This window comes from Gymnoscopelus microlampas (assembly GCF_963454915.1).
Source record: "Gymnoscopelus microlampas genome assembly, chromosome: 1".
NCBI classification, from domain to species: Eukaryota; Metazoa; Chordata; class Actinopteri; order Myctophiformes; family Myctophidae; genus Gymnoscopelus; species Gymnoscopelus microlampas.
This window is the reverse complement of record NC_139962.1, coordinates 43,148,964-43,161,848: the sequence shown is the minus strand read 5'-3', so window position 1 is coordinate 43,161,848 and position 12,885 is coordinate 43,148,964. Positions and strand designations below refer to the sequence as shown.

General features: G+C 45.1%; 2 protein-coding genes across 3 annotated transcripts in view; one reads left to right on the top strand and one right to left on the bottom strand.

The window, feature by feature from the left end:
• The window catches only part of gse1b (Gse1 coiled-coil protein b), a 233,254-nt gene extending 221,491 nt beyond the window's left edge, over positions 1-11,763 (top strand). Inside the window, exons 11-17 of one of the 2 annotated variants that reach the window (XM_084056727.1) lie at positions 206-318; positions 496-763; positions 2,274-2,387; positions 3,409-3,783; positions 5,756-6,112; positions 7,357-7,460; positions 8,059-11,763. In XM_084056727.1, the coding sequence (XP_083912853.1) occupies positions 206-318; positions 496-763; positions 2,274-2,387; positions 3,409-3,783; positions 5,756-6,112; positions 7,357-7,460; positions 8,059-8,199 (1,472 nt within the window). In that variant the 3' untranslated portion in view covers positions 8,200-11,763. The remainder of the gene's footprint in view (positions 1-205; positions 319-495; positions 764-2,273; positions 2,388-3,408; positions 3,784-5,755; positions 6,113-7,356; positions 7,461-8,058) is intronic. The other variant, XM_084056728.1, reaches the window with a different exon arrangement.
• LOC311044971 (N-acetyl-D-glucosamine kinase-like) lies at positions 3,815-5,213 on the bottom strand (the record flags this gene model as incomplete). The annotated part of the gene is made up of 1 exon (XM_084056779.1): positions 3,815-5,213. The coding sequence occupies one exon, from the start codon at positions 5,211-5,213 to the stop codon at positions 4,167-4,169; it is 1,047 nt and encodes a 348-aa protein (XP_083912905.1). The 3' UTR covers positions 3,815-4,166.
• Positions 11,764-12,885: the final 1,122 nt, after the last annotated feature.

Here is a 12,885-nt window from a genome sequence, read left to right as displayed (position 1 = left end):
GATTGGCTATTTTTAGTTATGACAAGCCCAGAATAGGGACGCTAGGGTTCATGTGATTAATAATGCACACGCTGAAAGGTTTGTTACACTACACTTTTCAATGTTCTTTTTATGCAACGATTGTCATCGGGAGAGAGAATCCTAGCGCATTCACTGGACTGTAGAGTGGTGTAAGTGTCGGCGCTGACCCCTGTGTGCATTGCAGGTTACTACTATGAGCTGGATGACTCATATGATGAGAGTGACGAAGAGGAGGTGAGAGCTCACCTCAGGAGAGTAGCGGAACAGCCCCCACTCAAGCTGGACGACTCCACCGAGGTAAAGACCAGCTAAATGAGCAACATACTGGCTCAACGTCAGCACATTTCACAGTGTATCCCACATATCATTTTTCCTTGTGTGTTCCCTATCAAGCTGGAAAACGCACACGCACACACACAAACAAAGATTCCATTTAGTGAGGTGATCCCCCTCCCTTTCCCTCTGTCCATGTAGAAAGTGGACTTCCTGGGAGCGTTCGGTCTGACCACGGTGGGGCGGCGCGACCAGCTCATGCAGCAGAAGAGGAGGAAACGGAGGCGGATGCTTCGGGAACGCAGCCCCTCCCCGCCCGCCCTGCAGTCCAAACGCACCCCTCCTCCGCCTCCCCCGCTCAGCACGCGTTTCACCCCAGAGGAGATGGACCGAGCGCCCGAGCTGGAGGACAAGAAGCGCTTCCTCACCATGTTCAGCCTGTCCCACGTCACTGTGCAGCAGAGGAGAGGTACCCTCCCAACACTAAGCACACCCCATTATCCATAACCTAAAACATGTCACATGAATCCAAACGGGGTTACACAATAAAAGTACCGTGTAGAGCTTTAACCCATTGAGACCTGAAGCCGATTCTACACGTCTCCTAAATCCCAACAGTTTTCTGAAAAACGTATGTTTCTATATCAGTGGTGCTCAAACTTTTTCATGTCAAGGACCCCCAAAATGATATGTATTTGGCCGCGGACCCCCATCAAAATATTTTGTTCCAGGGACCCCCCCAGAAGCAAAGATTTGAGTTAGAAATGTTCGCTTTAAAAATGTATATATTCAAAGATTTGCACACATTTTCACGATTTTTCAAAAATAGCAGATCTACAAGCTCGTAGCGCGGCACTCGGTGCCGCGCTATGAGCTTGTAGATCTGCTATTTTTGAATAGCCCAAAGTGTAAAATAATGCTTTTTAGCTAAAATCTAGAAATGAGACAGTTCCAGGTCTTAATGGGTTAACAATGACATTGTCTTAGAAGGTAAAAAGGTTTTTACCACTTGAGCCCTATACTTAATAGTAGTGTATAATGATAGTGACGATAGCAGATCTACAAGCTCACAACACATAGCATTATGACACGCTGTTAGCTTATACATCTGCTATATTCACTGTTTTGGAAATTAAATTTGGGGTTCGATCCCAGGCCGGCCGGACTATTTGCTGAATGTCCTCTCCCTACTCCCTCTGCACTCTCTCCACTGTCTATATTTCTTGGGCTATAAAATGCCCAAGAAATATGTACGAAAAAGGCTTCTAATTGAATGAAGTTATATTTTGTTCCTCAGTCACTTTATCCCCATTAGGGCAGAAAACCCAAGGCAAACGCGTGCCGTGCCGTTCACCCTGTGCTCCTACACGCTATGAATTGCCATCAATTACCCAACGTCATGACTCTGCTTCTCCGGCGTTTAGCTCCCTCCGAGGCTAGTCATTCCCAGTTCAGCTCGCCACCGCTGAACTCTGCCTGTCTAACATGCTCCACTTTCTCATTAGCATGTGGATTCTGCCCTGAAGGAATTCATATAGGGTCAAACAACAGTCATGTGAACCTCCAGCCGCACTTTATTATACATGACATATATTACAAAGCCAGCAATGCATAATGCATTACCCTTTTTAGTGTTCTACTTTATTCATTGCGGTTCTGTACACACACACACGTGCACATACAGTAGACACGCATACACGCACGACCCAAGAAACACTGGGAGTGGTAGCAATAGGCTTACAGTGATCCTAGTGTAGTCCCTTGATTTACTGTGCGCTGCCTACAGGCAGCAATGCACAGCCTACGACACTGCCAGGAGGACCTCAACCTTACACACACATCCATTACACAAACACCTTCTGTGTCTAAGAAGAGGTAGTGCAGTGCTTATGAAATGGTGGATTAGCTACAGACAGATGGGACAAAGGCTGCAGAGATTTGCAAGTGATGTTTATTTCCCGTCTGTCTCGCTCTCTTAGATAATGAAAGGGTGGTGGAGCTGCTTCAAGCTATCAAAGAAAAGAGTGTAACTTTGGATACCATCAGACACCCCCCCCATCCGCAGTGTAAGAGCCCTCTAGCACACAACTCTGGTAAGATACCTTCCTGTGGTTTATCAGTGTTACTGTAGTTTCCATCCAAACTTTAAACAAATCCCCAAAAGTTCGGCTGTTTTTCCCAGCAACTAATGTGAATATTCTGACAAGGCTGCAACAAGATTATGTTATAAAGAGTACAAGATAAACACATTTGAAATGGCTGTTCCACTGCAACATTATCCAACGTACACTAGGCAATTCCGGGAGATTGTTTTTTTTTGTTTTTTTTTATCCCACGATTTTGTAACCCCTATTTTTTACACCCAGTGCCAATTGTCTATGTAATCCTGGGCACAACCTTCCCTCTGCCGCCCTAGGGAGATTGTTATACAGTAGCATTTCATACCATTTCTTTAACCAGCCTGTCATCAATTTGCTTTGAAACAGGTGGATAGAAAACATGTGTTATTGTTGAAAACAATACTGTATGTTGTAATGTGCATCTGGACTCTAAGCGAGCTGCCTTTTTACTGCCGGTCTGAGCAGAGGGGGGCCATGCGGGTGCGGGGAGAGACCACAGGCGAGTTGAGTAAAACGCAGTCCCCACAACATCATTTACGATTCTGTGCCTATCGGTACATAACTCGGACGGCGCTTAGTCGACTAGCAGACCATCGGCCGGTCGGCGCGGGCACTCGCGCCTGGAGGCGCTCGGGCACGCCTCCTCGGCCTCAAGGTCTGCTGAGTCGGCGCGCCTCCGTCATGGTCCCAAAACTATACTTTATCGGCGAAAAAAAGTAGTCCGCGGTTGTTTGAAAAAGTATTGTCACATGCGGGAGTCGAACCCACACTCCCAACGCTAATGGATTGGGAGTCTAATGATTAGCAAGGTGCGCCACTGAGGCTTGTGTTGAGAATGGGTATTTGGGCTGGATTAGAATGTGACAACCCCCAACGTTCCCAACTCTTCTAATGTAGAGCGAAAGAAGCACCGCCCAGGGCGGAGCTACTGAGACCGGCGGTAAAACGACTGTTCGCGGACTCTAATCCGGCTAACACATGTCCTTGTTCACAGACCCTGCCACTGTCCATCCTGCCAGTGAATCAGAAGACCATCCCAGTGCCAGACCACATAGCCCCTCCTCACATCGCCCAGCGTCCCCTAACAGCCACACGAAACCCCTCATGGACACACTGAGACCAAAGGAACCCCCTGCTCCAAGCGTCTATCCCGACAAGGCCCGGGGGTCCAGCGAGGGGCAAATGTCAAAGAGAAGCTCAAGCCTGCTGAACAGTCTGCGGCCCCCACATCCCCTGCAGCCTAAAGAGGGCCACAGCAGCCTCAATGGCCGCACCAAGCCCTGGGACAGCTTCACACCCGAGGAATTTGCCCAGCAGTTCCACGAGTCTGTGCTTCAGTCCACTCAGAAGGCCCTGCAGAAACACAAAGGTAGCATACACTTATTATTTCTTATTATTCTATCAATACATTTTTCAATGAATCAAATAATTGAGAAGCAATTTTTTTAAATAATGGAAAATGGTTATCATTTATAATGTTAACAAATCAACGCAAAAAAAAACCTGTATTGATACTTTAATAACTAGGCCGATCTCTGTTGGGAAGTTATGCAATACCTGTTGTACCCGTTGTCAGAGTTCTTAGTGCTTAGTGATTAATTAGGATAATAAAGAAGTTTCTATCCCCGCACATTTATATGGAATTTGAACAAATCTCCACATTCTCTCACAATGGACAACTTCATCACAGACTATTTGGTCCATTTGCTGAATCCTGATTGGTTAAGGCTGGGTGGTCGTGAGGGCAAATTCTCATTGGCTGCTACTGAAGGTGTGCTGGTAAAACACGTTGGTATTGGCCGCGTAATCCAGGGCTATCTTGGTGCCCACGCTCTGGGCCCCGAGCGAGGCCCCACCCAGCGCAGAGGACTGCTTCAAAGTCAGGAGGCGGTAGCCACGGAAACGTCCCTTGAACTTCTCAGATGACGCCACTCTGGCGAGGAACTCCGTGAACCCTGGCTTCAGAAGATCCCAGCTGTTCCAAACTGCTCCGACACAGAGGATGGGCAGACCCTGTTCTCCACTAAGTAGAGACTCTTGTGCATTAGGTAAGACTGCTTCAACATGCTTCGCCAGGACGCTTCCTGCTTGAGTGAACACATACTGGCACAACGCATCACCTGCTGCTGCACCTTCAGCCAGCTTCTTGCAGAAGCCGGCAAAGTGAGCTTTCTGGAAGTCTCTGTAGAGGTGGGTCAGCATTCCCATCTGATTTGACACCTGGAAATATTCCTCCATGGCCTTCTTCACATATGTGATGTCATGAGGAGGCGGCACCATGTTGTCGATGGCATCAAACACCGCCTTCACCGCCAAATGAGACATCCAGAATGCTGATCCTTCGTCACCCATCATGTGACCCCAGCCCCCACAGCCGACCTGAGAGCCATCAGGATTGACCAGCTTACAGTTAGAACCTGTCCCTGATATCAAGACTATTCCTCCGTGGTTGCTGGTGGTTGCCATGGAACCAATGGCATCGGTGGTGATGAAGAAGTCGCGGCTGAGGCAGGGAAAACGGTCCTTCATATCCAGGACCAGTCTCTCTATGGCATCGTTCTGCTCTCCTCCACTCAGGGACATGCCCAGTGAGTGTAGTGGTGTGTTTGGATCCAGACCCGCCTCCTTCTTAGCTCTCTGGACCATGTCATTAATGGTACTGATACACTTATCCACCCCCACCAACCAGTGGTTGGTAGAGGGTCCATCCGTCTCTGCCAGGATCTTCCCACCTGCTGACACCAGCGTTGCTTTGGAGTGGGTCGATCCACCTTCAACACCTCCAAACACCAATGCCATTTTCTGTTCCTTGTTTTGAATCAATCCACACATATTTTGTGCATTTATTGGTAGATGGACTAAATCGATAAACTGACGATTAACCACTTAAGCCCTATTTTATGCTTTGTTTTGCAACGGTGTCGCACTGAATTACTGAAAATAGCTGATCTACAAGCTGACAGCACGTCGCAACGAGACGAGTTTTGAGCTTGCCTTGTATATGAATGTCTTTTGGTATTTTATTAAAACTAGAGCCTGATGCCATGATGACACATTGAAGTTAGACAACACACTCCATATTTGGGCGTAGCTGCTTTAGGAACTCCTTTTTTGTTTATGGCTGAGTCATAGTGACATGAGTGTGACGACGTGGTCCGCCCGCCCGCCAGTCCTCCCTGCCAATTTTAATATTTGTTATTTTTTATGATCGATTAAATTGATGAGTTTGATTAACCGTTGTACCTCTAATCAGCATGATTTGCAAGACAGCCGGTGTCCTAATCACGACAGCCGTGCAAATGTCCCATTTTCACCTCCTCCTTTCATGATGTCATTGGCAGGTGGAGCGTCGGAGCCGTCCCACCTCCAGGACTCCTCGGTTCACTACAACATTCCGGAGCTCCAGAGCGCTCCCAGCCGACCGTCCCTGTCCCACACACAGCCTCCTCCTCCTCCTCACTCGCACGCGCACTCCGTCGTCCCCCATTCGCTCACACACTCGGCCGCCATGCACCCCCAGCCCAACGGGCAGCACTTCTCTGCACCGCCCCACCACCGGGACGCCCCGGGTATGAGGGACGACATGTCCGGGCCGGAGGACTCGGAGGAGGAAGAGGAGGAGGAGGAAGAGGAGGCCCCCACGCCCAAATGGCAGGGGATTGAATCTATATTCGAAGCCTATCAGGAATACATTGAAGGTATGCTGCTGCTTCAAACATGTATGCTTAAACCCTATGTACTTCGTTGACCAGGGTCAACGGTTCATGTGGTTAATGGGGGTGTTATATGTTTTCGTTCAAATAAGTATTACAGTGTTTCCCCTAGCCAGAAGCTGAAGGTGTGGGGGAGGATGCGCACTTTGCGCATTTTGGGGCTCTCAAAAAGCATATTTGTGCTCAAACACGAAGACTTATATCGTATATGTGCACAGTGATGAGCAGGAAAATATCTGTATAGTTTACATATGAATTGTCTCCAGATTTAGGAAAATATACTTTTATTAGACCAAGTAGTATAGACAAACTGTCATACATAACAAAAAAGACAGTGGTGGAAGAAGTACTCACACTTCTTACTTAACACATTACCTGCCAATCACGGATATGTCCATGATTTAAAAAAAAAAAAGAGGAAAAAATCATACTGTGGCGGTCGGATTTAAGGGGTGGCGGCCCGCCATTGCTTAATGCATATAGGGGAAACACTGTATTAAATCATTTCTGATAGTAATCATTGCTATACTGTTAGTTCAGTAACGAATTTGATCGAATCAGGGGAGAGACCTCAGGATAGTGGCATTTGATGTGAAGAAACAAAAAATAGCAGACGAAATTGGAACTGGAACTCAGAACCACACAAAGATAATTTATCAGCTTATTTTTCCTCTCTCCTGATTGGATACATTTGGTGTCCCGAAATGATTTCTTTTTTTCTGTTTACTAAAGAGCTGGAGAGATGGTGAGACCACTGTTACTGAACAAACACTTTCTAGCATGGATCTTTTTTTTAAATGTAATAACACTGTTGCTCTTGCATGGTGCGTTTACATTTTTTTATGTGTATGTTTGTATTTTTCATTTTGTTACTTTGTGTAAGTTTCAGGGTATTTGCAGCTGTCAAACATAAGTGTTATGGATTAAAAAAGTATGAGCATCAAAATGAAGTGCTTAAAAATGACTCTTGGTTGGACTACACACAAGTGTACAAGTGAGTTGTGTACAAGTTTTGTGAATTGTGTACAAGTGAATTCCCACAAGTGAATGTAGGCTCGTCTGTATCAGTTGTAGCATTCTCCAAACACCAGAGGGTGCTGTTCACAATGTATCCTCCTCTCTCTGCAAACCAACATCTTGGCTAGAGTAGTATTGCTCTGTGTGTGCATGTGTGTGTCAAGTGGAACTAATTGTCCGACTCTTCTCTTTTCCTCCATGGCGTTTCGCAGAGCAAAGTGTGGAGCGGCATGTTTTGCAGAGCCAGTGTCGGCGGCTGGAGGCCCAGAACTACAGCCTCAGCCTGACTGCTGAGCAGCTGTCTCACAGCATGGGGGTAAGTCACCCTATCCTCTGCCTGAGGCTGCCAGTATACCTGTGAACGCACACGTCCTCACTCTCCTCTTTCATCCTCTGCTTCCATCCCCCTGCGCTACTTGTCACCGGAGTGTGTCATTTAACTGCCTCTGCCCCTGAACTGCCTTTGACTATTGTTGTTTCTCAGCCACAGTAAAAGCCCTTCAATATCTATTAACTACACATCTTCTTCCCCCTCCTGTACCACATGAGGGGGGCTATGTTTTATGGACTTTATGAAAAATGCATATACATGAACATATTCATATATGTATCTGTCAAAAAAGAAAGATTATGGACTTTTTCATTTGCCCCTATGTCCTTACACAGTCAGGATTATCTCTGATTCTACATCATATCCCAAGTCCTATGTTTGAGATCACTGGCCTGCTGCTTGTACTCCTACCTAATATTTGAGCTTCTTTGTGCTACGAGCTTGTATATGTGCTATTTTTGAATAGCCCAAAGTGTAAAATAATGCGTTTTAGCTCAAATCTAAAAATAACACAGTTCCAGGTCTTAATGGGTTACGCCATTATAATACTGTGTTGCTGACTCTTGATGCTCTGGCCGTCTAGGAGCTGATGTCCCAGAGACAGAAGCTGGCCGTGGAGAGGGAGAAGCTGCAGGCAGAGCTGGAGCACTTCAGGAAGTGCCTGACGCTGCCACAGACACACTGGCCCAGGGGGGGCCACTACAAGGGCTACCCTCCCAGGTGACCCCCCTGCTGACCCCCATGGCCCTCGGGCCCTGGCCGGCCCCACTTTCAGACTGCCAAGAGTTTATTTTTTATGGCCTGGTCCAACGTGACTCCACGGAAAAGAAGATTGGACGGCTGGATGGATGAATGAATGAATGAATGAATGCATGGACGTGTGGATGGATGCATGAGGAGCAGGACCATACATTGAAGGACAGACTTGTTTTATTTTTATTATTATTATTTTTGGCCAGCCAGGGATGGTGCCACGAGCCACTAGTGTCTGCCAACCCTACCAACCGTGGGATCAAGGAGAGTACTGGACAAAGGGGTACCTGATGATCAATATTCACGCACGCACAAACACACACACACACACGTGTGTGTTCTCTACTCCAGTCCTTGCTTCTCTCAGGTTCAGTCCCTTCATCAGTCACAGCTCACACAGACAATCCTGCCAACTGGGGAGCGGCTCCCCCTGGGGGGGACGGGATCAAAAAGCCCCAGCACTCCACGTCACCAAACAAAATGCCCACGCCTCTGGCCAATGAGACTGATGTTACTATGGCAGCCACGCAAGGTCATTGAACTGGAAATGCACTTAATGAAGAGAAGCTGAAGAACTACCTGGTGGTACTGTGTTACAACGAAGAACTGTTGGAATTAGGGAAGAACGTAGAAAAATGCACATTTTGGAAAGAATAAAGGAAATGTTTTATTTCAAAATAAAAACAAATTGAGAATAAGAATTTTAAAAGGTGCTTCAGCCTTGTATTGTATATAATATGAAGACTAAAAAAGAATTTTGTATGTTTTTATTACTTTAATCATTGTTCTTTTAAAAGAAAAAAAAGCCTGCCATTTTTATATGTTAATGCTTTTCGGGGTGGGAAAAGAAAGCCTTGCTTTTAGTGTTTGTACTGCTGCTGGCCAGAACAGCTCTTTTCGAGGTGCGTTACAGAGAGACGGAGAGAAAACAAAATTATACTCTCTACTCTTCTCTCCCTTCTTCTCCAGCGCTCTGTTCAACTGAGACCCAGCGACAGCCCCCCGCCCCTCCGGCCTCCGAGCACAGCCAAGCTTTACTCAGAGGTCTCTCATACAATAGCTCCTGCCCCTGGCCCTCTCATATCACCTTCTATTCCTCAGCACTGTGCTTCTCTCTCTGGTTTGCTTCTCAAGTAAACCGTGTCAGACCTCTTCTGGTCAGTTATAGTCGTTTAGTGACGCCATGTATCACACCTGGTTGGACTAGTGTTATGCCTGATTTATACTTTGGTGAACATTGTGTCACACATTGGAAAAAGCACGTCTACAAGCTCTGATCTTGTAGATCTCCTTTTTCTGTTGTGCGCTACCAGTGCGCAACTAAGTATAAATCAGGCCTTAGCCTATGAATTTCCTCAACATAGAGGTATGATGGACAACCACAGACCATTACAGTCCTTTGATTTGAATACATTGATTTGAATACATTGATTTGTATACATCAATCGTCCTTTACCTGAAGTGGATAGGAGTTCAGGAACATTTATGATTGAGCCCCACCTACATTGTAAAATCCTGAGTGTTATTGTAATTCTGAGAGTGTACAGCTGTAACCAAATGGATTTGATTACAATTGTACACTCGCAGAGTTAAATAAATACTGAGGATTTGACTGTAATGCATAGGAAGAGTGTAATACATTTGCCAGCTAAATGAGGCTGATAAACATGCATGTTCTTTATGGACCTCCTCTTAAAACTTGACCTCACACTCTTGAACATTACATTGCAGCAGACCCAGAAATCACCAATATTATTATTTGCAAATGAATATGCCTTACAAGATACTAGCCCTCTGCAGCAGCCATAAAATATAGTGCCAAAAGATATGTCGTATAAGACCATTTTTAATTATTTGTTTTAAATCTAGCCACAATTAGGGAGCCAACTTCTGAACCATAATGGCCAACTCATGCAGTTGTATGATTTTGACCCCGTTTCCTTTGGTGTCAAATTTGTGGAAACCTGCATTTGTCCTCTAAAGGACCCTCCTATCCAAAGGCATTGAGAGGGTTCTAGTTTGCCAATACTAAATGAATGATATGAGCTATAAGAGATGCTCACAACAGTTCCAAGGTGTGCATCTACGATATAAAGCTCAATCAATCTTCACATCGCTGACTACCAAGCCACTGTATTGGTCCCTCACAGTCTTTCAGTTGTCCTTTTTGTCTATCCCTCAGTCTCCCATTTAGTTCTGACCCTTGCCTTGAGTGACAGCACTGAAGGCTCTAATTTGCCGTACGGCTGTCAAAAACCTGATCTGCAAAGCTCACAATGTGTTGCATCACACAATGCGTTGTGAGCTTGAAGATCTATTTTCGTTGAGCAACACTGAGTATAAATTAAGCATAAGTTTGGAGCTCTGCACTGTAGCCTAGTGGCAGTCAATTGGCCCAGCTGAGGGCTTGACTGTTTGGAATAAACCCTCATGCACAATCCTAGGTTTACATTTCACTAATTTGACTTTATTCAGTGTTATCTCCAGTATTGGTGTTATGAATGTCGGACTGGGGTATAAAAAAAGGATGACATCATGTGAGGAAATGCATTTAAGAATGTATTTGGATTTCATTTTTAACTTGAAGCTTTTTTATTATTATTGTGTGGGCCCCTGATTCCTTAAACAAATTACATAATGCTGCAACTGCACCTTCCATCCACTGCATACACAAGTGTCTGAGAATTTGAATGGAATACATCAAGTAGTAGCCCATATGAACATCTTCATTAATCACCATTTTTCCTATTACACGGCATTGTGCCGCGTGTATGCCTTTTATCACAATTGATGTACTCTCATGGCTCTTTCATACGATGTGCACATATCAAGTCAGAAGCAGGCATGTAAAACTAGGAGCTATTACATGCAGAGTGGATGACAACTGAGGCGTGTTTTAATGGCACATGTTTCAGAAATTCAGTCTGATCATATAGCATATTCTATAAATGAGGACCGACCCTAAAGTGTACTATGAGGCCATGCATTTGAGCCATTTCAGACTATCAGAGGGATACCAAGTATAGGAGGCCATTTAAACAGCGCTAAGAGCACTGGCTATCAGTTAGCTAAGGCAGTGGTTCTCAAAGTGGGGTCCGGGGTACCCCCGGGGGTCCCCATTTAAATGACAGGTAACTCTTGAGAGTGCACAAATGGAACCATTTGTACACTCACAGAGTTATGGGGGTCTGTGGCCTATAATGTATCATAAACTGGGGGTCCTTCAATTGAAAACAGTTTGAGAATCGCTGAGTTAAGGAGCATTTACGTGGAGGTTTCCTGCCAATGAGCGAGGGAGGGAAATTCAGTACAGTAAGACACCCAGTCGCCCAGACACCCTACCCTTTGTCTCCAACCCACGCACGCCTACGCAATAGCCCCCCCTACTCAGTGGAGGATGTCTAGATGCTGTGAAATACTGTTTTTAAAATGTACTTGTTTGAATTCATTGTAATGTAATATATTCTTTGTTGAATGTAGTAATTAGGTATTTATGAATATATGGCTGTGATTTCAGACAAAAAAGAATAAAATATTTGAAAAATGTAAAATATCATTTGAATCCTTTGACTGATACATAATTACATACAGTATGTGGTGTTTATTTCACAGAAATTCAGAAGATTTCCACACATCCTTACAGCAAACAAACCAAATGACAGACTATTTTACAAAAGGTCACCCATCTGGGGCCTAATACACGAAAGGAGAATTAAATAAGCCTGGATTTAAGTCAAATCCAGGTTTGACAAAATCTGGTCTGTACAGCCTGATTTATTCCGTTCCATGAACGCCAAGCCAGGCTGAAAAGGAGCGACTTTGTCGAGCTAGACCTTGTCAAGCCAGGCTGTGTCGAGCCAGAATGGTAAAGCCAGGCTTCACGTATTCCTATAAAAGACCATGAAAGTCGATAGCAGAATCCTTGAACTTGACCAATCATGGACCCCAAAACCAGAGCGGCGTTCTTCTCTGGCTGAACAGCAGCACTGCAGCAGCTCATGGAACAGTGGCGTTCCCAGGAATTACATTTAGCGCAGGTGAGACAAATAGCAGATCTACAAGCTCTTAGATCTGCTATTTTTTTTTAAATCTTGAAAATGTGAGCATATCTTTGAAATATATATACATTTTTAAAGCGAACATTTTTAAACTCAAATCTTTGCTTCTTGGGGTCCCTAGCACAAAACATTTTCAAATGGGGGTCCGCGGCCAAATGTATATCAATTTAGGGGTCCTTGGCATGAAAAAGGTTGAAAACCACTGTTCTAAATGGCAGTGGTTCACAAACTTTTTAGCTCAATAGTCTTGAGGCTTGGGTCCCGGCTCCCGGGGAGACATCAAATTTCTCTTTTGGGTCTTGAGTCCCAAGACTCAAGACCCAAAAGAGTCTTGAGTCAAGACCCAGGCTCCCGGGGAGACATCAGATTTTCCGTTTCGGTAGTGACACAATGGTGTCACTACCGAAACGAAAAAAAAAATGTTCCCCCAAAAACCTGTTAGGAGTACGTTTCAGGCAATTTAAAGTTGATTGGTAGTGACTTTTTTTTTGGTCCCTAACATTCATCGAGCTCTGGACTTAGTAATTTTTTTTCCGTTTCGGCAGTGACACAATGGTGTCACTACCGAAACGAAAAAAAAAAACGTTCCCCCAAAAACC